At 35.4% G+C, this 27,814-nt stretch overlaps 1 protein-coding gene across 5 annotated transcripts in view; it reads right to left on the reverse strand.

The window, feature by feature from the left end:
- Window positions 1-27,814, reverse strand: part of ARHGEF12 (Rho guanine nucleotide exchange factor 12) — a 147,566-nt gene that overhangs the window by 75,307 nt on the left and 44,445 nt on the right. For 3 of the 5 annotated variants that reach the window (XM_031652868.1, XM_031652873.1, XM_031652870.1), the window contains exons 2-4: window positions 3,484-3,507; window positions 1,801-1,886; window positions 181-237 (exon numbers count right to left, since the gene is read on the reverse strand). In XM_031652868.1, coding sequence (XP_031508728.1) covers window positions 181-237; window positions 1,801-1,886; window positions 3,484-3,507 — 167 coding nt within the window. Of the gene's footprint in view, window positions 1-180; window positions 238-1,800; window positions 1,887-3,483; window positions 3,508-24,155; window positions 24,738-27,814 lie in introns of those variants that run through there. The other 2 variants (XM_031652872.1, XM_031652869.1) reach the window with 2 other exon arrangements.

Consider the following 27,814-nt stretch of genomic DNA (forward strand, 5'->3'; position numbering starts at 1 on the left):
ATCACAGCCACGTTAAAAACCCCAGGCTCCCTTTCCCTGCAGTAGATCATGCCATGCACAGCAGACACAAGAAAGGCTGCAGTTATTTTTAAAAAAAGAAAGAAAGAAAAAAAAGAACAGAAAAGGAACACCATGAAGCAAGCTCCAAAGGGCAAGTCTGAATTAGCTACATTAGCTTACCATATATCTCGGATCTACTCTCCTCTGAACTAGACTTTGTCTTCTTGGAGGAGCTATCTGCACAAGAGCGGGAGAAAAGGAGAGAGATATAGAAAATATGGAGACCAATGTAAGGGGAAAAATTCATGGGGAAAAAAGAATGAATCATGATCAAGTTAAATCGTGCAAACACAAAGTATGAATATAACAGATGACAGCACTTAGAATAGTCACAAACAGTACAGGTAATGACATATTTTAAAGATTTATCGAAGAAAAGACAGTGCAATAAAAATATGTTCAAACAAAACAACACATGAATAGTATACAAAATATATCACCTGATAATTGTAGAGATGACAAAAGCACTAAAAGCTATAATGATCTCATTATGAAGCACTGCATACATCTTTGCTTAAATCTGTCTTTGGAGATGGGCACAGCACAGACAGATACAAAATAAACCTAACAAGATTATATTTTTGTGAACATAGGGCAGAAATTTTTGACCTTATTGGCAAGACAATACCTAATCATGTAAATGAAAGCCTCTGAGCCCCATGACTACAAAATTAGGCATCAGAATGGAAAATTCTCTCTTCATGGAGATCCGTAAGTGACATAATACATATTCCCACCACCAAAGCCTCCTAAATTGATGACTGGAATTTCATTTTACCTACTCCCCGAAATGCAGAAAATGATTAGCTATGTGCTTCCTAGATAATACTTATAATATTTTTTCAAAATAAAGGAGTTTATACTAATAAAGTAAGAAATGTCTTAGATACATAAAACATACTATTCTCTATATTTAAAATTATATTTCTAAGTAAAAATACCTAAAAATAGAAACATTATTTTTATGTATCTGAGATTGCGGGATTTACTTCGTCTCTTATCAAAGGGACATGCAACTGAATAAAATCGTATGTGCACAAAAAATATATGTCAGTTTCAAATGACAAAAGCAAGATTACCAAGAACTTTCTATGAATCAAATACTGAGTAAGTTTACAAGGAGAAAGTAAAAGGAAAAAGCCTGTATGTTATATAAGGAGATCAATCTGAAAGTCTGTTAACGTGACAACCCTAAGAAAGACGACATTGCTTAGGTTGAAAGACAGTTCTTTAAGTTCAGAATACTTTTTAACTGAAGAGAAAGGAATTTCTATTCATTTGTTTACTCTAAAATGAGACAATCATTAATTTGTGAAACTGATTTATCTAAAACTCCAATTCACCATAATCACAACTGAATTTTTAGATGACTACAGAAGTGTAGAGTTGCTAGAGCCTTGGTTTTATGACATACTACTGCTTATACCAAGATTCAACTTAATACTGAGTCCTTGATCTGACCAAATCTCCAATTATTATATAATCATTTCTATTACTATCACTATTTAAAGATATAATATACTCTACAATGATACTTCTGTAGTGGAATGTACAGTGTTGGAAGTTAAAAATGCTTGCATTCCTGCTAAATGCAAAGGCGTTATTATGATATAATTGGAGGAATGTGAGAGTCCTAAAACAGATCAAACAACTATTTCTGAGTGTTTCGGGTAGCTTAAGCTCTATTATTCTGAACTTCACTACTCTCAATATTCTTTGAAAGAATGAATAGTGTTTTACCTGTGGGGTCAAAATCATGTGATGCAATGCGCTCAACTTTCTGCTTCTTATCTGTTGGTGACTCTCGGTTCAAAATACTTCCATGCCTAAATTAAAGCAAAGTAATCAAATGCTTAGTGCAAGAAAATCATTAGAATAAAAAATTTAAAATTCCAAAAGTGGATCTTACAAGAGAAACCAGGAAATCAGTTTACTTTACACAGCACCATAAGCCTCTCTAAATTACATTTTTCAGTAAGTTTTGGTGATATACAGTCTATTTACTCGATTACAAAAAGTGCTTAAGATAATTAAAAATAGTATTCAGCATTAAAGTCTCTTTTATTCTTAGAAGTAACTGCTTACATTTTTTTTGTATGGTTTTCACAGGTCAATACTATCATTTCCATTTAACAGACAAAAAAAAAGACACAGTGCCTAAAAGGAATTAAACACATTCTCCAACTCTACATATGAAATGTCAAGTTCAAAATCACTGCATAAATACAGCATGCATGAGAATGGTTTAAAATTTAAAAAGCAAGCCTTAGGCAAGCCTCATTTTAAGCCTGCCTAGGTAGTTCTAGCCACAGAAGTCTTAGCCAACCACTTTAAGCATAAATTACATTATTATTATTATTTTTTCTATGGCTTAGCCAATTACACTGATCAGATAATGATTGGGTGACAAGACTATAACAATAACACACATGTACACATACACATATTCACTGAAATGCCAAGGTTAGCATTGGATCCTGGACTATGCTGACACTAAAAATGATAAAATATAAAAATTAGGAATGACATACTACCTACATTTTATATTTATGATAATTAAGATAACAGAAGAAATGCTGAAAGCAAAAACACTGAGGAAGAGGCATTTAATACCTGGAAATGAATAAATATATAGACATGGATACAGGCATAGATATATTTGAACATTTTGGAATTTTTTCTTCACTGTCTTAAAGTAATTAAGACTAGGCCAGGCGCGGTGGCTCACGCCTGTAATCTCAGCACTTTGGGAGGCCAAGGAGGGCAGATCACGAGGTCAGGAGATCAAGACCAACCTGGCTAACACAATGAAACCCCGTCTTTACTAAAAATACAAAAAAATTAGCCGGGCGTGGTGGCGGGCGGCTGTGGTCCCATCCACTCGGGAGGCTGAGGCAGGAGAACGGCGTGAACCCGAGAGGCGGACCTTGCAGTGAGCCGAAATTGCGCCACTGCACTCCAGCCTGGGCCATGGAGCAAGAACAAGTCTCAAACAAAATAAAATAAGATAAAAAAATAAAGTAATTAAGACTAAACTAGTGCCAAAGTTCATTAACTAAAGGCAATTATAGTTACACAAGTGATAAAATACATCAAAAACTAGCATTCCATTTTCACCTCCCAAGCTACTCATAATTCAAAACAGTCACAAATAGATTTTAAAATTAAGTCTCTTCAGAGTGACCTTAAATATCATTTTGAACAAATTTTTTAAATGCTTATATTAGAAGTATTATCAAAACAATGCTGTCTTCCAGAAAAAGTAACATCTTTTATATTTTAAGTTTGTAAAACATTTTGAAATTTTGAATTACTTGAATACACATTCTCAAAAACCACAAAAATCCACCATAATTTCAAAGGCATGTTTATAATTAAAATATAACCTAAACTTGAGTATGAAGTGCAATTGAGCAAACTTACCTTATAGGTTTTTTGAGGGGAAACCTGAAACAAAGAAAAAATAAGGATAGATGGAGTTATTTTACTTATAAGATTTTGTTACTAAATTTATTCATCCTACTGAACCAGAATAAGAGATTTAAATCTTATGGTAACTTTCCAATAGCAAGAATCAATAAACTGCAGGAATAAGAAGTTGAACACCATGTTTAAGTATCTTAACTACTTTGTTAAATCTTAAACGGCCAGTGCATTTACTACCAGTTGTCCTAGAATATAGCTTTTCTTTTTAAAAATCCCAATAATAACAGCAATTGCTAAATTTATAAAGGGCTTACTGAACGCTATGAATTATTTTCACATGTATTATCTCATTTAATCTTGAAAAAAGAAATCTCTATGAAGAGATATTCTTTCCATTTTATAGATTTTTAAAGATCAAGACAAAAATAAATATTTTGTCATTAAAATATTATTCTCACTGTTTTCCTAGAAGGGAAAGTTCCTTCCTTCCCATCACTTCACACTACTTCCCAAAATATCTGGGTGTTGATTACTGCACTATTGATCTATGTCATCATGGTCCTCAATTATTAGGTTTAGATTTAATTACAGATATCTAGAAAAAAATTAACATTAAAGTACGATCAGTTAGAAAAAATACCTTCCAAAAGTAGAAAACAAAAGGTACTTTCCTGTTTTGTTTTTCTAGGGGGGTCCTATAAGCTGAAAGCACTACAGCTTTTCCTCCTGGTTGTCTCTCTTTTAAATGAATACTGCTGGAAGCAGTATTGATGGAAGCAGTATTTAAATGAATACTGCTGGAAGCATTTGATGCTATATATAAATGCTAATCTAAGTCTTCTCAAATATCATCCCACGTTTTCATTTCTATATTTTAAATTATTTCAACCTATGGCATTTTATGTAAAGATTATTTAGTAATAGGAACAGTACTTTATTAAGAACATCAGTAAAACTAGGGTTTTAAAAAAGCCTATTAGTAAAGACAGTAAGAAATAAACATAATACAATGATACTTCAATGACTACAGTTCATTTGGCATGGAGGTAGAAACAAAACCTCTAAAATACAAGCTGACTTACAATTCCCTTCGACACCTATTTAAACCAAAACTGATCCATAGAAAAAGACAAAGAATCTAAGACCTTTCCTAATCAGTGATAGCATGTTAACTCACAAAGAACTAGTGATAATAAGTAAAGGGGGTTCTGGGACAAGATGACACTGCCCTAGAGAACAAACTGACTTTACAGAAGACCACGAAATCTTCAGAAATAGGAGTTCCTAAGCAGTCTGTCCATAACTGTTGAGGTGGGAGAGGGAGGGAATGGGAACATGTTTCTTAATTTACAGATGAACATACAAGTTGACAGAAAAGGATTCCAACTGAGTTTCTGCAAAGGATAACAATTGTCGTTTATCAACCTTAGCCGCTCGACCTCACAGCCATTATAAAAACTCCTACCCTAAAACAATGCTGCTTGCGTCAGGGAATGCAACATCCAGGGGGATGCTGGTCAAGAATCCCGGAAGTTCCCAGACTACTGATTGTAAACCAGTTTCCTGAGCTATTTTCTCTTACAAGGTAATGAAAAAGGAGAGGAAAAAAGAGGACAGAAATGGAATGAGAAAATGAACAAGGACTACACCCACAGTCCAACTTGCTTATCATAATCAACTTACTACATTCAATAAAGTATAGATTAAGAACTTCTCAAATAATATTAAAATCATAATTTTTTCTCTAATCATTGAATTCTACTTTAAAGTATCTGCTAAAGCAAATAAATACATATGTACATATGTGTGTACATATATGCTTATATGCATAAGTAACAATGTCAAGAACCTTCTTGGCTATTTCATTAGTTCTCTCTGCTTCAGCTAGGAAAATCACCAAGCTAATCCTATAGTTTTGCAAAATCCCTACCATATGCTGAATATTGAGACAGATGTAATCAGAGAGCTGGAAATAGAAAGCTAGAACCTCAAAGAAAGCTTGGGGCTAACGTTGCAGATTTGAGTCATCAACCTACTGATGGTCACTGAAATTTAAAACAACAAGGAAATCTGAAAAAATGCCGAGGCTCAAATTTGGGGGAGAAACTAGCATCTGCATGATTGACAATGGAGGTAGGAGCCAATAAAGGAGATTAAGAAGATGAGTTAGAAAAGAGAAAGGGCTGTCCCAGAAGGGAAGGAAGAGTAGATAATCAATACTATAACTGCTACAGAAAGACAGGTCTGAAAGCTAAAAAGGGGCCAGGTTCTAAACAACAAATCAGTTCAACCATTAGTCCAGTGAAATAAATTCTGGTGAACAAAACTCCTGTATTTTTAAGTCCCTGTCCACTGTGTAGTCTAATCATGAAATCATGACAGTATCTTTTGGTTAGATATTTATGTAGAACAGCTGTATGTGATTATGACATAATGTTACAGGTGCCTAATGAAACTGTGCCTGGTTTTTGAAAATATCGTATTGATAACTTGGACATTTGGTCAACAATGAATATACTGTGTTTACTTGTATGTGTGTGTGTATATATTTTTCTATTAATCGATAGCAGAAAAAGTCAAATTCCAAAATGAAGAACTATGATTAATAAAGCAAAGAATTATCAGGAATTTGAGTCTCTGAGTCACTGGGATATGATGGCTAGCTGCCCCCTCCCCTCCCCTCCTCTCCTCTTTTCTTTTTTCAAGGAACTCTTGCTTTGTCACCCAGGCTGGAGTACAGTGGTAAGATCTCAGCTCACTGCAACCTCTGCCTCCTGGGTTCAAACAATTCTCCTGCCTCAGTCTCCCAAGTAGCTGGGGTTACAGCTGCGCACCACCACGCCTGGCTAATTTTTGTATTTTTAGTAGAGATGGGGTTTCGCCATGTTGGCCAGGCTGGTCTCGAACTCCTGACTTCAAGTGATCCGCCTGCCTCGGCCTCCCAAAGTGCTGGGATTACAGGTGTGAGCCACCGCTCCTGGCCTGCCTTTGCTTTTGATTTTGTATATTAAGCACAGCTACATTTTAGAAATCTTAACCAAAGGCCTTAAATGTTCAGAATACATTTATTCTCTCAACTCAGAATGCCTTCTCCTTGTTAAATTCTGAGTTCTAATTTTAAAGCCCTAGGTGGTCCTTCCCAATGTGTTATTACAGTGTAGAGGGAAATGTGATTTGGTAGTTAAATAACCCTTACCCAATAAATAATGTATACTAGAGTAGGACTTACATCTTAACCAAGTTTAATTATTCTAACGAGCATACACAAACACCCAATTTTATAACTGGAATAGTCCTTTAATATTGTTAAAAAGAATTTCTTCTGGACTTAAAAAATTGCGAAGGACCAGAAAGTTTTATGTTGTCATGTATTTGCTTATAATAAATAGCCTACTAGAAATCTTTTTTCTTTTATTGATTTCAGTGCATAAAGAGCCTTCCAACAACACATGAGTGAGAAGTGTTCTGAAACCATATGAGAAGAAATGCTGATATCACACTCAAACCTGAATTCATACCCTTTTCTCTCTCCTCTAGGGTATTAGATATGTCTTCCCTGGGTTTAGTTATAAAGGAGCATTTGAGACTCTAGTTGGTTCTTCTTAATAAGGAATGGTTGAAATGAAGGGGAGATGGTTAAACAAATTTTTCTTACATTGGATAGTGGTTAAGATTTTATCAGCAGTCAAACAATGTTACCTATTAAATTTAGAATTATCAAGAATTCCATTAGTAGATACACTCTGATTTTAGAGATGTTAAAATGAGGAGAAAAAACACAGTAACTTGAAATGAGTGAAATACAGCACCATTTTACTGGAACCCACTCCAGTGAGAAGAGTTACTAGACAAAGAACTCTGCAAATTAGACAACAATTAAGGTAATTTTAAAGCTCAACCATCATAAGATGATGTAAATATCAGTGCAGAAACTATAATATTGCAAATCAGAAATGGACAGGGTGGGATGGGAATAGTATTATTGATTGTTATAAATGAAAATTCCCTAAAATTTCAAGGCCTTGGGGGGCAACAGACTCCTCAGAAACAAACGTAACTGGGTTAATATTCTAGTTTCACAATTTAACAGGTGTTTGAACTTGAACAAGTTGCTTAACGTCTTTAAGCATCTCCTCTAAAACATAATTACTAATACCTCTACCTATACCTCACAAATTTGTTTTGGGATTAAATTAGAAAATGAGAAGCACTGCCTAGCAAGCAGTAACCACTTATGTATTTACTATTAAGAAGAACAAAAATAAAATCTGAATGTTAGTGATATGTATTCAAATGAAGTAGAAAAGAAAAAATAAATTTAAAGACTAAATATTCAAATAAGTTTTTAGCTAAGTAAAATGCATAGAAATGTACAATTCAAAGCCAGTGATGAAACCACAGATTTAATTTACCAAGTTGTATCACAGAAAATTCATGCCAAAACTTAAACTTCTCAGACGCTACACTGTAAGAAAAAGATCAGGTTGCAATCTGCACTTTAAATTTTCCTGAAAAGTAGGGAAAGTGTTTTCAAACGTAGTGAAATTGTGTTGCCCATACCTGCCACTTACTAGCAAAAAAAGTCCATTATTTCCTCATCTCCTTTAAAATAACAAAGGTGATTAAGGCATCCTGTGGGCTGGATTTAAATCAAGTTTTTAATTTACCTGTTTCTATAAAACAATTAGAACGGCTTAAAACATAGTGCTTAAAATTTGAAACTAATATGAATCTGAACTGCCTTGCTCTATTATTATTATTTTTCACAAAATAACAAAATAGCTAAGAGGACATTTGTCTGCAATACATAAGAGCTCTTAAGTACAGGGATTTAGCATAGTGCTGACTCCAGCTGAACTGCCAATTCAATCTTTAGTTCTCTGGATAGTAAGATTCACAGAACCAAAAGTATTAAATGACCACCCGCTTACCTTGCAGCAACAACAAAATAAACAGTCATAAACCCTTTCACCACTTACAATTTATAACTGGTCTAGCTTAGAGCCATTAAAAGAACTAAAAATTGTGAAATTGCGAGGGGCGGGGGGAAGTCTGAACATTATCTACAGTACAATAGCCATACTGACATATTTTTTATTAGCATATAGAACCAAAGCATGAAAAGTGGCTAGGAGAGCTGGCATTAAAATACTAGTTATATCCAAAGGACTCTAAAACAGAAGCTACAGCTGACAGAATGACTCATGGAGAATTTCCCATGGTGTTCTTTGTTTTAAGCCTCTGGACCTTGCAACACAAACCACAGACAGGCAGGGACCAAAGAGCTCAGTTCTGGTGCAAAATCCAAAAATGATTCACTAGCATGTAATATAAAATCTCAAATTACCTTCTTAAACATAGCTTAGTATATCACCACTTTTACCAAAGAGCTTAAATGCACAACAGCCCCTTAGTTAGGCTCTCTTACTTCCTGGACACACTTTGACAAATCAAATAGTAAATTTTTTTCTAAATTACTTTCATTCCCTCTGCTGGAGCTATTATAGATCGACTATTAGCTGCTGCTGACTGAGAAATGTAGCTCACAATTAATATAACAGCTTATTAGAGACTTTCATTTCCTCATTGACAATCTGGAAAATTATCACCTTTGTGAATATTTCTTAAAAGCTTTCTCCACCACTTTCATTTGTGATCATGAATATCTGACTACTAGTACCTTATACTTTCTTTTAAGACTATATTCACTTCAGAAAACCAAGTAGAAAGAACTGCCAGAAACGGAGGAGATCCTCAAAATACTTAAACAAGTATCCTCACCTCACTAAACACCATCCAAACTATCAAATCCATGCTTATGGAAGAGATATTAATGTCATTTAACAAAGGTAAACAATAAACTGGACTCTACAAAATGATCTCATGACTTATAAAACGGGGCAATGCATGATTCTGTTTGCTAGAAATTTAAATCTTAACCTCATTTCACATTTCTCTACTTCAGAATATACTGGTAAAAATAATAAAAATAAGAGTAGAAAAAAAGTCCTCTTAATCAAGGGTGGGCATTTTTCCCATAAATATTTTATATAAAATATATTATGATTAAATGTTTAAAAATCTATAAACTGAAGTGAGAATAGGTGAACAAAATTTGTTAGGACAGGCTGCTTTCTACACATTTGCCAAAAGATATAAATGTACTTCTGAAAAAGTAGAAAGTCTTAGCTTTTAAGTGTCGTTGAGACAAGCTCCAAAATACAGCATTTACTTTTCAGTCTGAGCTTGAGAATTTTATTCAAATGTAAAATTAATATATAAAATACTGTCTAATAATATTTCACTTTTTTGAATAAACATAGAGCACTCTATGATTTAAAAAAAGAGTACTACTCAAAATTTAAATTGACATTACCACTTTAAATCATAGTATATTTGCAGTTTGGTTGCATTTTTCAATTGAAAAAACCTAAGGCATTCATAAAAATATCATTCTGCAGCAAGAAAAAGTGATTTGACAAGTTAATTATGACTTATCTTATGTATTAAAGATTTCTCACTGTGTGCCAAAAAAGTCACAGGAATAGGAATCTTTTATTTCTGAAATCTCAGGAGAAGGAAAAACAACCAAAACTATACTAACCCCAAATCACAGAGTATTTACTCATGATCCTGCCTTCAGGTGTTACAGTTGGTATGCATTCATTGGTTGAGTACAAAGAGGCCCAATCACAGACATACATATGCCACAAAGCTAAACAGACAAGGATTTACCAAAAAATCATCAAGGAAACCCAGGAAATCAGAAAAGTATAAACTTAGTTCTCATGTGCTCTAAAAATGTGTACAATCTCCTTGAATTAACTTGACATAGATCTGTTTCTCTTTCTTTTTTTTTTTTTTTTTTGGAGACAATGTCTCACTCTCTCACTCAGGCTGGAGTGCAGTCGCACAATCATAGATCACTGTAACCTCAAACTCCTGGGCTGAAGGGAATCCTCCCACCTTAGCCTCCTAAGTAGATAGGACCACAGGTGCATGCCACCACACCCAGCTAATTTTTTAAAGAATTTTTTTGTAGAGACCAGGTCTTGCTGTGTTGCCCAGGTTAGTCTCAAACTCCTGGCCTCAAACAATCCTCAAGCCTCGGCCTCCCAAAGCACTGGGATTACAGGCATGAGTCACTGTGCCTGACTATATAGGTCTACTTCTTATGGAGAAATAAAAACCTTATATATTAACACTTTCCAAGTAGAACTCTAATGGAATAAAGGTTGAACATATTTCGTGTTTTCTACTTAGAATTTTTTTAATTGTATAAGAAATGTATTATGGATAATATGTAAAATTTAGAGGCTATGTGAATATAAAATACAGGTAAAGATAAAACTTAAAAAACTGATCATAACCAATATTATTACAATGAAATCTTCTATATAACACCTTCTGCATTCATAGAAAGCATTTTCTTCTGAGGAAATTCTTTTTCACTAAAAATACTTTTATTGGCTATAGTTAAAACAAATGCTGTAATTAAATTTTTGGTTTTGTACTAAAGAGATTTCTTTTCACAAGTGCTCTGGTTCTGGTGTCAAACATTAACAATTCCTCAATCAGAATTAGCAATCCACTTATTTTATCACCAAAAAAACACACTTTCTGCTGTCAAATCTGAATACCCCAGACTTTCAAACCACCATAGATAAAAGGACCTCTGATTTAATGAGGAAATGAATGATATGCATGCCATTTTACACTTGCTTTTACAAAAGCTTTTCTTGACCCAAAACAAAGAAATCACAAGTGGGATATAATCTTATCAGTAACGATGGCTCACCACAGCACGGAATTTGAAAGGTTGGAGGATGAGTGTTTTAGGAATTCTGACATTCCTCTTACAACATTTCAGAATTGAGAATCACTGCTCTACAAAGTTCACTGTGTAACACTGACATTAAGTTATGTTTTCTCCCTTAGCTGTTACAAATGTGGCTTATCCTAATATACTTAACACACAAGACCACTGACACTAGTAAATCTGTTACTAATATTTTTATTACATTTTCAAGATAATTCCTCTCTCAGGGGACTGAGTAATGAGACTGCCATCTTTCCAAAGTGTAGTTTCCTATAAAGCAATGGTTCTCTCTGCCTCTTCAATATGAAGAAATGTCTCACTTCCTTTATGTCCAAAGAAGTACATGTATAAACTTTTAAAAACTAAAGACAAAATAGGAAACAAAAATCACCCATAATCCCAACACCCAGCATTTTTATGCATATATTCCCATCTTTTCCCAATATAGAGATAGATTTCTGTATACAATGTTTAAAATTTCTTTTCATAAAAATTAAAGCATACTGGACATATTGATAACTTTAACTTACTAAAACATCAACATATGTTTACAATATTAAATATTTCACTACAGTGCTGGTTTCAAACTGTGCTCCATAAAATTCTAGAGGTTTAGAAGAGGTCTCTCCCAGAGCGGGAGTGTATAGATGGGGCTCCAGACTCCCCACACATCAGAGCTGCTTTGTTTTTTATTTATTTTATATATTGGACTTCCAAATCAGATAAATATTTAAAAAATATAGTTCTAAATAATTCTTGATAGCTGCAAAGTATCCTGTGATATGGTTACTTAATTAACAAGTTCCCTTTTGTAAATATTTAGGCTGGGTCTAATTTTTCAGCATAATAAAGAATGTTGTAACAAATATCCTTGTAATCCAAGTTCTACACTCCCCCTTGATTTCTTCCTTGGGATGAATTCATTTATAGTAAGGAATCCAGATGGGAGTTTGGACTAGAGATGAAAGGAGTTTCTGTGGGTACTAGGTAAACAGAAAAGAGAGGACACACTCATCCCCTAGATCACTTGCAAGAACTCATGTCAAATCTTTATGGAAACAGCAGCAGAAGCTGAAGAAGCTGTTTTGGCAACAGACCTTGTAAGACAAAGGGCCAGGGTAAAATTATTTTAATGCCCAAGTGACAAAGTGAGGCACGAGAAATCGGTGAGAGACTCCTTATTTCTGTTGAAAGTAGAAAACAAACAAACAAACAAAACCCAGGGACATACATAATAGCAGTTATGGTACTATCCACAAACTGAATAAATGCCCAAAGCTACAATTTATAATATTTTCAGGAGAATTTGTGTTTTATTAATGACAACACCAACACATTTGAAGAGTAAACATAAATGTGGAAGACGCATTTCTTATGTAGTATGTGAAAATCACTAAGTGCATATAGAGATTCTCAGCTTCTCTGTATTAAACATGAAAGCAGTCCTAATTGGAAACCATTATAGTTGTTGTGGGTTGAATTGTGTTCTCTCCAAAGATATGCTGAAGTCTTAACTTCCATATCTGGGTGACTTTATTTGGAAACTAGGTCACTGCCCATGCTTATGGTATCACACCTAAGAAATCTTTGCCTAACCCCAAATCACAAAGATTTACCCCTACATTTTCTTCTAATAGTTGAATGACTTCCTATTTTACTTTTAGGTCTACAATATATTTTGTAGTAATTTTTATATAGAGTGTGATATCCAATTGAAATCCGATTGTTCCAGCACCGTTTGTTGAAACTGAATTGCCTTTTGCACTTTTGAAAATCAGTTCTCCATATAAATGTGGGTCTATTTTTGGAATACCACAGGGTTGAAGCACCCTTTTCATCACCCATCAGAGGATATATGACACCAATATGACTTATCACTAGTAATGCTAACCGTGGTCATTTGGTTAAGGGAGTGTTTGCTCGACGTCTCCCTGTAAAGTTACTATTTTTCCCTTGCCATATTTTTTTCTTTGAAGAAGTCACGAAGCCCAATCCACACTAGCATCTGAGGATTAAGCTCCATCTCCTGGAGGAATAGGAATCTACATATACTATTTGCAATTTTTCTGTAAGGAAGATTTGTGTTTTCTCATCCATGTATTTATGTAATCATTTATATCAGTATGGGCTCATATATGTTTATTTTAGACTTTGAGTTCTAATCCAATACTATGTTATTTATTATCTTGCTCAAATTCTTCCAGTTTATGCCAGTGACATGCTCTCACCCTTCTGTTTGAGCACTTTCTTGTTTGTGGCACTACAAGGCACTCTAGGTTCAACTTGCATTTTCCCTATTGCAGCCTTAGAGTCAACCATTTCTCCAAGGAGCTATTTTATTGGAGAGTGATATTTAGTAACCAAGATCCAGGAGCTGGGTGCGCTCACTGCTGCTGAGATGTCACCACTTCTAGGCCCTCTCAGCAGAGAGAGCAGGGAAATGTATGTGTTATACTAACTGGGGCACACATACATATGATGTGGTTTGGCTGTGTCCCCACCCAAATCTCATCTTGAATTGTAGCTCCCATAATTCCCACATTGTGGGAGGGACCTGGTGGGGGGTAACTGAATCACGAAGGGGAGGTCTTTTCCTGTGCTGTTCTTAAGATATTGAATATGTCTCATGAGATCTGATGGTTTTATAAAGGGGAGTTCCCCTGCACAAGCTTTCCTTGCCTGCTGCCATGTAAGACATGACTTTGCTCTTCATTTGCCTTCTGCCATGATTGTGAGGCTGTCCAAGCCATGTGGAACTGTGAGTCAATTAAACCTCTTTCCTTATAAATTACCCAGTCTCAGATATGTCTTTATTAGTAGTGTGAGAAGAGGCTAATACAACATATCTATAATTGTTTCTGTAGCTATCCATGTATCTGTATCTATATTAAGCTCAGCATGAGTTCATACTGATACCTCTAATTCTAATCTAATTCCATCGGGTTCATTTCAGTCTTCTCCCTTGCTTAGCTCCCTTCAGATGTTGAGAAACCTAGTTACCACCATTTACCATCCATTTACTTACATTGCCTGATTTTTGTATGGTGAACCAATCTTGTACCCCGGCATAAAACCTACCCAGTCATTACACACACACATACACACAGAGTGCATATGTATTTTACATATTTTTATATTTTATGTATATGTAATATATACTTACATATTGTATATATTATTGTTGGAATTTATAAAATTACCAACATATTCCATCTAAATTGTTAAATTTATTGCCACAAAGCTATTCATAATGCTCCCTTATCATTTTTTTTTTTTTTGAAACAGAGTCTTGCTCTGTTGGCCAGGCTGGAGTATAGTGGCGCCATCTCAGCTCACTGCAACCTCCACCTCCTGGATTCAAGCGATTCTTATGCCTCAGCCCCCCAAGTAGCTGGGATTACAGGCTCGTGCCACCATGCCAGCTAATGTTTGTGTTTTTACTAAAGATGGTGTTTCACCATGTTGGCCAGGCTGGTCTTGAACTCCTTGCCTCAAGTGATCTGCCCACCTCGGCTTCCCAAAGTGCTGGGATTACAGGTGTGAGCCACCGCACCCAGTCTCCCTTATTTTTTTAATATCTGAAGAATCTGTAATGATATCACTTCTTTCATTTATGATATTAGTAATGTTTGTCTTCTCTCCTTTCATCCCAATCAGCTGGCTAGAGGTTTAATAATTTTATTAATTTTCTCAAAAGAACTAGATTTGGGGTTAATGTTTGCTACTGTTTACCTGTTTTCTACTTCATTGATTCCTGCTCTCATCTCTATTTTTTTTTTCTCCTGCTTGCTTTGGTTTTAATTTGCTCTTCTTTTTCTAGTTTCTTAAAATGAAGTTGGTCAGGTGCGGTGGCTCATGCCTGAAATCCCAGTACTTTGGGAGGCCGAGGCAGGAAGATTGCTTGAGCCCAGGAGTTTGAGACCAGTCTGGGCAACATAGTGAGACTCCACCTCTACTAAAAAAAATTAGCAGGGCACACCTGTAGTCCCAGCTACTTGGGAGGATAAGGTGGGGATGGCTTGAGCCCGGGAGGTTGAGGCTGTAGTGATCAAACCACTGCACTTGAGCCTGGGCAACAGAGTAAGACCCTGTCTCAAAAAAAAAAAAAAAACAAGAAAAGAAAAGAAAAAGAAGTTGATGTCATTGCTTTTAGACCTTCTCTCTTTTCTAACAGGTGTTTAATGCTATAAATTTTTATGTAATGCTTTAATGGCAACCAACAGATTCTGGTATGTCGTGTTTTCATTTGCATCCAATACAAAATACTTTGCCATTTCCTTTTTTATTTCTACTTTGACTAAGAATTGTGTTATTTATTTTCCAATGTTTGGAGAGTTTCCAAAGATCTTTTATTGATTTCTAATTTAATTCCATGGTGACCAGGACACATACTTTGTATGACTTGAATCCTTTTAATTTATTGAAATTTACTTTACAGCCCAGAATTTTGTCTGTCGTGGTAAATGTCCCATATTTGTTTGCAAACATGAAAAAAAAAAGAAGTATTTGGTTGTTGGCTGGAATGTTCCAAAAGTGTAATTAAATCAAATTGGTCAACAGTATCGTTTAAGTATTCTATATCCTTGCTTATTTTATCTACTTTGATTAACCACTGAAAAACGGATACTAAAATAACTGACAATGTTTGTAGATTTGTCTATTTGTCCTTTCAGTTATGTCAGTTTTTGTGACACGAATTTTGAAGTTTTGTTATTAGGTGTATACATGCCTAGATATGTCTTCTTTTTAAAGTGACCCTTTATCAGTACGAAATTACCTTTTTTATCCCTATTGATATTCCATAATCTTAAATCTACTTTATCTGATATTAATGTGGTCCAGTTTTCCTTTAATGTAGGTTAGCAGGGCACATCTTTTTCCAACCTTTTAAACATTGTGTATTTTTAATTTTAAGGTGTGTTTCTTATAGCATACACTTGGGCTTTGCTGTTTCATCTAATCTGATAGTCTATACATTTTAATTGGGGTGTCTGGACCATTTACCTTCAGTGTGATTACTGATGTATTTAAGTCAGTCATTTTGCTATTTGCTTTTTATCTCATCTGTTGCTTCCCCTTTTCTCTTTTTCATCTTTTAAATTAAATTATTTTAATTAATCAGCTGATTTTGAAAGCAATTTTAATATTCCATTAACTTGTCTGACTCTCTCACTAGATTTTAAATTATTTGAAGGCAAGGACCACATTCTATTTGATTTTGTATTCTAATTAAGTATTATGGTGCTGAACATATCCCTGACAATTCAATACATTTTTACTACATGAATTCACTCATTACATACATTTTTATTGAGAACTATAGAGGATATAAGTTACCCCAGAAACCACAGCCTTCCTTCTAAGAGAACTCCAATTTTATTCAGTTATCTACTATTCCTCTGAGTCCAGATGACTCAGGTCAAGCCAACTCCATCTGTAGCAACAGTGATGGGCCTTTTTGGCCTAACAGTAATTCCATTCTTGGGTAAGCAATTGGTTCCGAAAAAGCCAATGAAAGTAGAAACAAAGTTCACTGGTGGCATCTATGAAAGTATTTCCTTATTCTTGACAGAACGATGTGAAACTTCTTTCTCTCCCTCCCACTGAACCTCAGTGAAGAAGCAAGCGGCCTTAACAGCTACTTCGCATTCACCTTTAATGACTAGTTTAGGATGAGGCTGATTTTGATGGCAAAACTGTACAGATGGAAAGCATCTGGGCCCTTGACATAGTTACGTCCCTAAATCAAAAATCTCTGACGCCTACCTCTAGATTTCTTTTTTATGTGAGCCAGTAAATGCGTTACTGCTTAGGTCAGTTTGACTTGTGTTTTCCGTTATAGGCAGCCAAGTAAGTGCATACAGAGTTACACAAACACCAACCTATGCCAGGAGGTTCAAGACACTGGAGGTTACGTTAGTGAGCAGATAAGGGCCTTGCTCTCAAGCAGCTTACATTCCACAGGAGGAAGATAAACTCCACAAAAAAATAATTGTACCAAAGAATTTCAAATCATGGTAAGTGCAATTAAAAAAAGATATTATTTGACTAAATACATTAATTTAGTTTATTCAAAAAAGACCTTAGAGGCATTTGAGCTGAGACTTAAATGAAGGAACCAACCATAGGAAGATCTGGGCCACAGAATTATAGGTAAAGTAAACAGCTAGTACAAGAGTCACAAAGGATAAGCAGACAAATGTATTTGAGATACACAAAGTCCACTGTGGCTTAAGCATAGAAAATGACCAAGAGAGTAGTAGAGTAGTGCTGAAATGAGATCCACAGAAGCAGACAGGGGCCAGCTAACCTAAGATTGTGAGCTATAGAAACAGGCTTAGAGTTTATTCATAATATAATGGAAAACCACTGGAGAGTTTTACATCATGATCTAATTTGAACACTAAGGAAGTTAAGTACAGTCTGTTTTGTTTACAGTTTATTTTGTCTCAAACATCAAATACTTATGCAGCATCTAATATGTGGAAAACACTGCATAAAGGTTATAATGTTGATATATTATTTCTCTCCCTCACTCCTCAAGCAAGAATTTCACATTATCTTGAAGGCAGATTTTTAGAAAAAAGAGAAAAATAAGAAGAAACTAGTAAAGAATGGGAGGCGCTATTAAGTTGTGCTTCCTACCCTAATTTCTCTAGATTATTGTCTGAAACTCATAGTTTTTATTTTGTTTTTTAAAGCATAACAAGACTGAAACGCAATCTGGTAAACTTAGAACTATAGTTCAGCCATTAGTCTCTGCCCAGGCAAGTGTTTCAGCCTTGTTCTAACACAAGTATTTGGATTTTTCCAAGAGCTGATGTCAGGGTTTTTCACAGAGACAGAACAGCATTTATAGGCTAGAGAAGGAAAAAGGGTTTCCCCAGCAGCTATGCTCAATGTGGCCTTTGTACTGCTCCACTGCCAAAGGCAGGAAGACCCTGCTAGATAGAGCTATTTAATTCCTGGAAAAAATTCTACCCGGGGAGGGTGGAGGATGGTGATTGGCCAGATTCCCCATTAAGGAAACCTAGTTTAATTTTCTATTAAATTAAACCCAAATTTAAATGAGCTCATCATCAGAACAAAGGTTTCTTAATTCTTACTAGAAAAAAATCATTCTGTGGAACTTGTGTATAAGGAAGAGATGAACCAGCTAGAATAAATACACATCATAGAGGTAAGGAACAATACAGTAAACTGTGTCACATTTCCTGGGTTAGCTTCCCTGAAAAATATTCATTTGAGAAGAATGGTTAGTTGAAGACACTCAAAAGTCTCAAACTACATTTGGTAGTCAAAAATTATGCTAGGTGATAGCTCCAAACACGTCATCCATTATCTGTAAGAACAATAATTAACAATTAAAATCAGTACAATAATAGCGAAACTTGAGTAGCTTTACTTGCATACTTACAGTATCTGCTTTAAGTACTTTTTATGCATTAATTCATTTAATTATAATTCTATGAGATAAGTAAAATGTTTAGCCTTGTTTTATTGAAGAGAAATGTGGGGTTCAGAGAGGTTAAGTAACATATACAAGCTATATAACTAGTAGATGAGGGAGCTTAGATTCAAAACCTCACAGTCTAACTAGAACCCTTGCTTTCAACCTCTGGACTACCACCTTACAACAAAAACCATTATCATCTTCCCTTTGTACAGTTTTTTATTAATAGTTAACCAAAAGCTTTCACAAGTGAGACTCAGAAAACTAGATCTAGTATAATGACAAGATACTTAGGTAGAAAGGTATTCATATCCCATTACACAGTTTTAGGAAAAGATAAGCCAATAGAAAGAACTCCCAATCCTACACAATCTGTATCTCCTAATCCCAGAGCTCAGTGGAGAATTCAGTTAATATCTCTGTGTCATATGGCAACTTGCCAGCTATACATTTGAAGAGAAACATGTCTCCACCTGAATGGCAACATTCCTGCCAACCACTCATTCCTTCAATAAATATGTGTTCAATTCCAGGTAAAGATGGGAGAGAGCAAAAGCAATTCTATTCCATTAACCTTCCTCAATACTAAAAGCAAAAATAGAAGGCAGGAGGAGCATGAAGGAAATGATTATGATCTCAAACCATTAACTACAAAACATACTTGCCAAATCTGTTAAATTGTGGAGTGATACCAAGGAAGTCTGGTAGGCTTTGACCAGGAAACGGATTTCCCTAAACATAAAGATCACAGACGTGAAATGCAGATCCAACTATCCTTTGATTAGAAAGGGACTACCCAGGTGTGCAAATAAAACAAAGGAGTAGGGGACACTGTAGAGACCCCAAACAGCAGGAGGAGAAAAAATAAAGAAAAAATAATATGACACATTCTTAGATTTAGGACACTCCTGGATATCGAAGGGTTATCTGCACTCCCATGTTTATTGCAGCACTATTCACAATAGCCAGTATCTATCAACAAACAAATGGATACAGAAAATGCGGTACATATACACAATGGAGTTCTATTTGGCCATAAGAAAGAATGAGTTCCTGTCATTTGCAACAAGATGGATGGAAATGGAGGTCATTATGGTAAGTGAAATAAGCCCGCAAAAGAAAGACAGACTTCACATGTTCTCATTCATTTGTGGAAGCTAAAAATTAAAACAACTGAACTCATGGAGACAGAGAGTAGAAGGATGATTATCAGAGGCTGGGAAGGGTAGTGGAGGGTGATTATAGTAAAAAATAATTTTACTGTACATTAAAAATAACTAAAAGAGTATAACTGGATTGTTTGTAACACAAAAGATAAATGTTTGAGGTGACAAATACTCCATCTACCCTGATGTGATTAATATACATTGCATACCTATATCAAAATATCTCATGTAATCCATAAATACATACACTTACTAGGTACCCACAAAAATCAAAAATTAAGACTACCTGAAAATGTATCACAGACCTAAAAGTAAAACCCAAAACTATAACACCAGAAGCAAAGAGGTGTGACCTTGGGTTAGGCAAATATTTCTTAGATATAGCAAAAGTACAATCTATAAAAGAAAAAATGATAAATTAGAATTCAAAGTTTAAAACTGTTGCTCAAGGAAATGTGAATTCTATCTCAATAAAAGTATTAAAGAGAGAAAGAGGATGCTAAGAAAATGAAAATACAAGCCACAGGCTGGGAGAAAGGATTTCTAAATCATATATCTAAAAGGACTTACGGCCGGGCACAGTGGCTCATGCCTGTAATCCTAGCACCTTGGGAGGCTAAGGCAGGCAGATTACTTGAGGTCAGGAATTCAAAACCAGCCTGGCTAACATGGTGAAACTCTGTCTCTACTAAAAATAAAATAAAATACAAAATTAGCCAGGCATGGTGGTGGGCACCTGTAATCCCAGCTACTCGGAAGGCTGAGGCAGGAGAATCGTTTGAACTCAGGAGGCGGAGGTTACAGTGAGCCGAGATTGCACCATGGCACTCCAGCCTGGGAAACAAGAGCAAAACTCCGCCGCAAAATAAAATAAAATAAAAGCACTTATATCCCAAACATATAAGGAACTCTTACAACCCAATAACTAAAAGCCCAATTAAAAACAAGATTTGAACAGATAATCCACAAAAGAAGACATATGGATGATAAAAATAGACACATGAAAATATGTTTAACATTTGTAGTCATCAGATGAAATGCAAATAAAAACTATAATATGATACCATCACACATAGTTAAATGGCTAAAATTAAAAAGACTGACAAAACCAACTATTAGTGAAGTTGTGCAGCAACTGGAATGTTGCTAATGGGAATGTAACACAATACAGCCACCTGGAGAAACAGTTTGGCAATTTCTTAAAAAGTTAAAATATATACCTACCACATAATCCAGCCATTCCACTCTTAGTTGTTTACCTAAGAGATGAAAGCTTATGTACACACAAAAACCTTACGTGAATGTCCAAAGCAAACTTATTCCTAATAGTCTAAAACTTGAAACAACCCAAATGCCCCTCAACAGCTGAATGGATAAACTGTGGTATATCCACACAATGGGATATCATTCAGCAATAAAAAGAAATGAATTAATGATACACAGGAACGCAGACAAATCTCAAAATAATTATGTAGAGTAAAAGAGACCACATAGAGCACAAACTACGTGAGTTCACTTACAAAAAGACCTGCAAATTAACCTATAATGACAAGAAAGAAAGCAAGAAAATTCAAACTACTCTATAAGGACCAAAGACAAGTTAATGAGTATATCTCGGGATGGGTGAGGAGGGGTGGAGGTGGGGAGAAATTATGAAAATGCACAAGGAAACCTTTGGGGTGAATATGTTTATTTTCTTAATTTTGGTGATAGTTTCCTAATTGTGTATTTATCAAAATCTATCAAATTATTCTCTAACCATAGGCAGTTTATTATACACCAATTACATCTCAATAAAACTGTTAAAACTCTCAAGAAGCCTAATGTTTAAATGAAACAAAACTACCAGTAAAGGTTATGTTATACTTTATGAAATATATTTTAAGCAAAAGACTCAACGGTCTGAATATTTTCTACTCATTGTAAATTTGCAGCATTTGAGACTATCTATACAGCAACACATAAATAAACCAAAGAGACACTTTGCTGCTTTTTTTCTCTGCTTATATGGAATGCTTTAGTAAAGTATTTTCAAATAGAATCCTGGGTAAACCTATGGTTACCAAGTTCTATACTACCAATAATTTTGTAAAGGGCAATTCCAGCAGACTTAAGATTACTTGACTACATTTGATTGTTTCGTAGGTGTTCTTCTTTTTAAGATTCTTACACTTAGTTCCTTAAAGGATCACTGTAATAGAAAGATTACTAATTTTGGCCCCCAGGGAATCTTTTGGTGGTAAGAATTATGAAGTTACTTCTATATTTTGCCAATGTACTATACAAGTCTATTATTTATTCATTCGTTCAAAAAATTAATTTATAACTGCATACTATGTAGCCAGGCACTAGTCTAAGTCTTTGTGACATATTTGGGGGAAGGGAAGAAGATGACAGACAATAATAATCTTAATAAATAAATGTATATTGTACATAATATAGAAGACGATATGCACTCTATCACCCTCCCCTCCCCACCACACACACTCCAACATGTACAGCAGATTATGAAGGATCAGTAATGGAAACTAAATATAATAAAAACTCTAAAGTAATGAGAATTGTTTCCATAGACCATATGTGAAAATCTTACACTGAATAGAATCATGAACCAAGATTGCCTAGTCCAACCCTCACACTTTACAGATGATGTTAAATGATTTGCTCCATCACTCAGTTCTTGGCATAAAGATTAGGATCCCTATCTCCTTTTCACTCACTGGCATCACTATTTGTGATGTCAAATAATCATGATAAAAATGCTTTCATCTATTCATATACAAACAGTGGAAAGAGCTTTAGAGTCTGACTGACCCAGGCTTCATCACTCCATGGCTTTGTTACTTATGGTAAATTACTTAACCTCTCAAAATGTAAATTTTCTCATCTATAAAAGTGAATGACAATTTTTGTTTGCTTGTTTGGACTAATGTGCATGCGATAACAAGAATGACAATAATTTCATGACTAGGTTGTTGTGAGGATTAAATATAGTAGCTTATGTAAAATACCTACATGTCAGTACACAAATATATAACATTGCAATACTTACATGCTTGCACCAAAAATGGTACATCATATGCATGAGTTTTTTATATCCTCTACTAGACTATAAACTCGATATATATCTAAAGTACCTAGCATAATGTAAATGCTCAGTAAGAATTTGTCAATTTGTTAATACTTCTGAGGAGTCAAACAGCTTTCAAAATGTGGCAAACAGTATGATAATTCATACCATGATGTAAATAATCGAATTAACTGAAAGCTCCATAGTACGCTTCAATATGTTTTCAGTCTGTCTTTCCTAAACAGAGAAGTCTGTAGCACTTAAATGCTTTTTAATGTCATAAATTATGGTCCTAGCTCTTTCTGTCCACAAGAAAATAATTCTCACCATGAAAAATACTTTCAAGAGAAAACCAAAAAAATCTTCAGCATTTTACACTACTTCTTTTCACGTTCATCCCTTGGTTCCTGTATTTGCAGCTATAATTGGAAAGAAAAAGAAAGCAGAATGCAATTCCAGTGCCATCACAGCAACTCGGCAGCTTCTTCAAATTTATAATCAACATTTTAGCTGACAAGAGCAAAAATACCACAAACTGAACAAAGGATAAAATAATTCAAGTTGATAAGATTGTTTGGTGCCATGGACACCACGTTTTCCAAATGATTATATATTTCAATTTAGTTTCCAATGCAAAAACAGGAAGATTACTCTGTAAAAACACTCCCTTCCCCCACTGTAATATTAATCCCCACCCCCTATATCCCATCCATGGTCTCTTGGGTATCAAAGGGAAACAACCATCCTGAAGCATGAGATAATTAAATCACAATTCACAGAATAATACGTCAAAGTCTCTCAGATTCAAGACAGGTTATGCCGATTCAGTTCTAAAAAGGTAACAGAAGAATGCTGCATCCTATTCTTTTGAATAAAGATATCCTTGCAATGCTGGATGTTAAAACCTTTGTTCTAAAGCTAAGCAATTAAGGTACGGGTTTTCAAAACTAGGAATTTTCTTCCTTAGGTCAAATTAGGTTTTTTAAAACATGATAAAAATCCTAAAAGCTATTGTGAGAAATAACAATGAACAATGTAAAAATATCCTTTTCCTTTTTATTTTATTCCTGTTACAGGTACATCCCTTTCACTGAAGCTATTTTTCTACCATTTTGCTCCATTTTATACACGACCCAGAAAACAAAGACTGCTGTAGATTACCTGGATCACCGGACAAATCAGCAGACAAGCAAAAGCTCAAAAGGCTCATTTCCATGGAGTAGAAGAAAATGAAATCCTCACCAAAATACCAGTCCCTTAGCAATCCTAAGCTTTTTCTTTACATATACATTCGATATCCTTGGAAAGGCATTTGTCAGATGATTTTACTGACCACAAGAGGGATGGTAAGAAGAAACCCCACCTCTTCTCCCACCCCCAATCATCTACCATCATCATCCGAAGCCCAACACTGCGCTGCTAATGGAAAGACAGAGAACAGCATCCATGTACATTTCCCTAGAATAACACTCAGGAAAATATACATAATATAAAGGAAGGATTTGGCTAATTCTTTAGCAGAACAGGCCAAATAGCTCCCATAAAATTAAAAATACTTGCAAAAAAGATTCAATTATAAAGCCACAAAAAAACCCCTAATTTTCTTCTTGAATACAGTATGATTTTTAAATTGGGAATTTCCCAAATACAGTGCCAAAAAATGGAGTCCCTCAAATACCTTAAAATTCAGTTGTTGTTACTGCTCCTTTTCGTAAAGCCAGATAAACCAAATAAGTTAGGATTTACCAAAAAAAAAAAAAAAAAAAAAATCTTTTGTTGGTAGTATTACCCCTTCAAAGAAAATCTGGGACAGGAGGTGGGAGTAAAGGAGAAACAGATTTAAAACATGGGGGGAGGAAAAATATTTTCTGCCCCAATAAGCCTAATTAAGTCTGTAAGCAAGACTGGGAGGATTGAAATTTCTTCATGCTACTCTGTCTGTTTGTGTTTGATTATTGTGAATCTTCCCAGGTCTCAAACTATGCCCTAGGCATTATGTCTGGCATTCTGTTAACTATAGCAGCCTGGCCACTTACAGTAGAATGAGGGAGGAACAAGAGACAGACTCATGCAATCTAATCCCTAGAAGCCATGTAATTTTGCTAAAACAATAATTTGCCTCAAACACTGCTCTAAAAAATGCACTGGTATACTAAGACGACTCAACCTCTACTTTCCTTTTCTGAAGCATCAACCCAACTTGACAATTTGCAGGCACACAATTTCTGGGATCAATATATAAGTAATGAATGAAAAACATGCTGTTTTATAAAACATACTCCTTAAAACATTTGAATATATCTAATTTATAATAGTTAAATCCCAGTAATCACTTTATCCACATAAATTATAGCTCAAGGTTCTGTGAATTTTGAAGGAACTCACAGAACCTCACAACTACAGTTAGTGATCTATGAAGAATCAGCTTCCAGGGAACACATACCTTGGCAAAAGTAGTCAAAAAATATATATTATATATAGGTACAGGTATAATATATATATTACACAAAGGTATAGATATGTATTTAAAAGGTTCTGTATATCTTCTACACTATAGACTAATGATTCTCACATGGAATGAAAGAACAAATTTATCGAACCCTGTAAGCAGTTACTAAAGAAGTAGTTACTGATCAAGACAATAGTCTAGATTTGCTAAAAACAAGGCAGACTAGACTACTGCCTGCCGCTATCATTACACTTCCTCCACCTATACCGAGGTCTCATGTTTCTCTGATGCTTGGCACTTTCTGACCAGCCCAAGGATCCTAAGAAACACTAAGCTCCCCATATGTCAAAGCCTGTGTTGGCTGATGAGGCAATTTCTCACACAGGAGAGCTTAGAACTTGAAGCCAACTAATTTCATGTCTCAACATCGCTATCATCCTAGATCACCAAACAAAACTTTAGTCATCCATTAATCATGTGACATCTCTCTTCCAAAAAAATCTTCCACTGTTCCCCTCTCTATCAAACTTTTTCACTGTGTACTCTAGGACAGGAGTCTCCAACTCCTGGGCTGCAGACAATACCGGTCCATGATCTGTTAGGAATCAGGCCACACAGCAGGTGGTGAGCAAGTGAAGCTTCAGCTGTATTTACAGCTGCTCCCCATTACTCACATTACCACCTGAGCCCCACTTCCTGTCAGATCAGTGGCGGCATTAGATTCTCAGAGGAGCAGGAACCCTATAGCGAACATGAGAGGGATCTAGGTTGCACGCTCCTTATGAAAATCTAATGCTTGATGATCTGTCACTGTTTCCCATCACCCACAGATGGGACCGTCAAGTTGCAAGAAAACAAGCTCAGGGTTCCCACTGATTCTACATTATGGTGAGTATATAATTATTTCATTATATATTACAATGTAATAATAATCAAAATAAGGTAGACAATAAATGTAATGCGCTTGAATCACCCTGAAACCATCCCACTACCTGTCCTCCCCCGATCACCCTCCTAGTCCCACTGAAAAACTGTCTACAACAAAACTGGTCCCTGGTGCCAAAAAAGTCGGGGACCGCTGCTCTAGGACTCTTTCCACAAGAAACCAAATACCACTACACTCTTAACTTCATAGAATGCACTCCAAACACTGCCTTAACCAACACCTCGCTCTCCCGCAAAGACACTGTTTCCCTTACTGCCTTTTCTTTCTTTTTTTTTTTTCCTGAGACGGAGTCTGGCTCTGTCACCCAGGCTGGATGGAGTGCAGTGGCCTGATCTCCGCTCACTGCAAGCTCCGCCTCCTGGGTTTGCACCATTCTTCTGCCTCAGCCTCCTGAGTAGCTGGGACCACAGGCACCTGCCACCATGCCCGGCTAATTTTTTGTATTTTTAGTAGAAATGGGGTTTCACCGTGTTAGCCAGGATGGTCTCAATCTTCTGACCTCGTAATCCACCCGCCTCGGCCTCCCAAAGTGCTGGGATTGATTACAGGCGTGAACCACTGTGCCTAGCCCCCTTACTGCCTTTTCTAATGGAAGCCACCCCTTATTCCAAATCCCAATGCTTTCAGAGGCCAGAGGAAATTTACAATTTTCTTAATTTTTCTGACTATCCAAATAACCAATGCATATATAAAAAGGTGCTCAACTTTAAGGAAATGTAAATTAAAACCACAATGAGAGAAAGAGAAATAGAATGAATGAATATATACAGTACTTATGAAGATATAAAGCACCTAGAAACTACATCCACTGATCAGAATATAAATTGGTACAATCACTCCAGAAAAGTATTAGGTAAAATCAGCTAAAGCTGAACCAGCAAATTCCACAACTAGGCAGAAATGTGTATGTATGTTCACAAAAAGACATGTCCGTGAAGGTTCCCAAATAGCACTGTTAGTAATAATACCAAACTAGAACTACCTAAATGTCCATCTGCAGTAGAATGGATTTTTAAAACTGCCATATACTCATACATTAGAATATTAGTCAATAATGCAAATGAATTGTGACCACTCATACAGATAAATGTCATAAACAATTCAAAAGAAAGACACTAGATTAGAAAAGAGCACATACTGCACGACTCCATTTCTATAAAGAACAAAAGCAGTCGAAAGTTAAACACGAGTTACCATACGACCTACAATCACACTCTTAGGTATTTACACAAGGGACTTGAAAACTTATATCCACACAAAAACCTGGTCATGGACATTTACAGCAGCTTTACTCCCAATGCTAAAAACTGAAAGCAACTAACAATGGCCTTTAATGGGGGAATGAAAAAACAAATTATGATTCATCCACACAATGGAATACTACAACATTTTTTAAAACAAATGAACTATTAATTTACACAACAT

The sequence above is a fragment of the Papio anubis genome, chromosome 12 (assembly GCF_008728515.1).
Source record: "Papio anubis isolate 15944 chromosome 12, Panubis1.0, whole genome shotgun sequence".
Classification (NCBI taxonomy): Eukaryota; Metazoa; Chordata; class Mammalia; order Primates; family Cercopithecidae; genus Papio; species Papio anubis.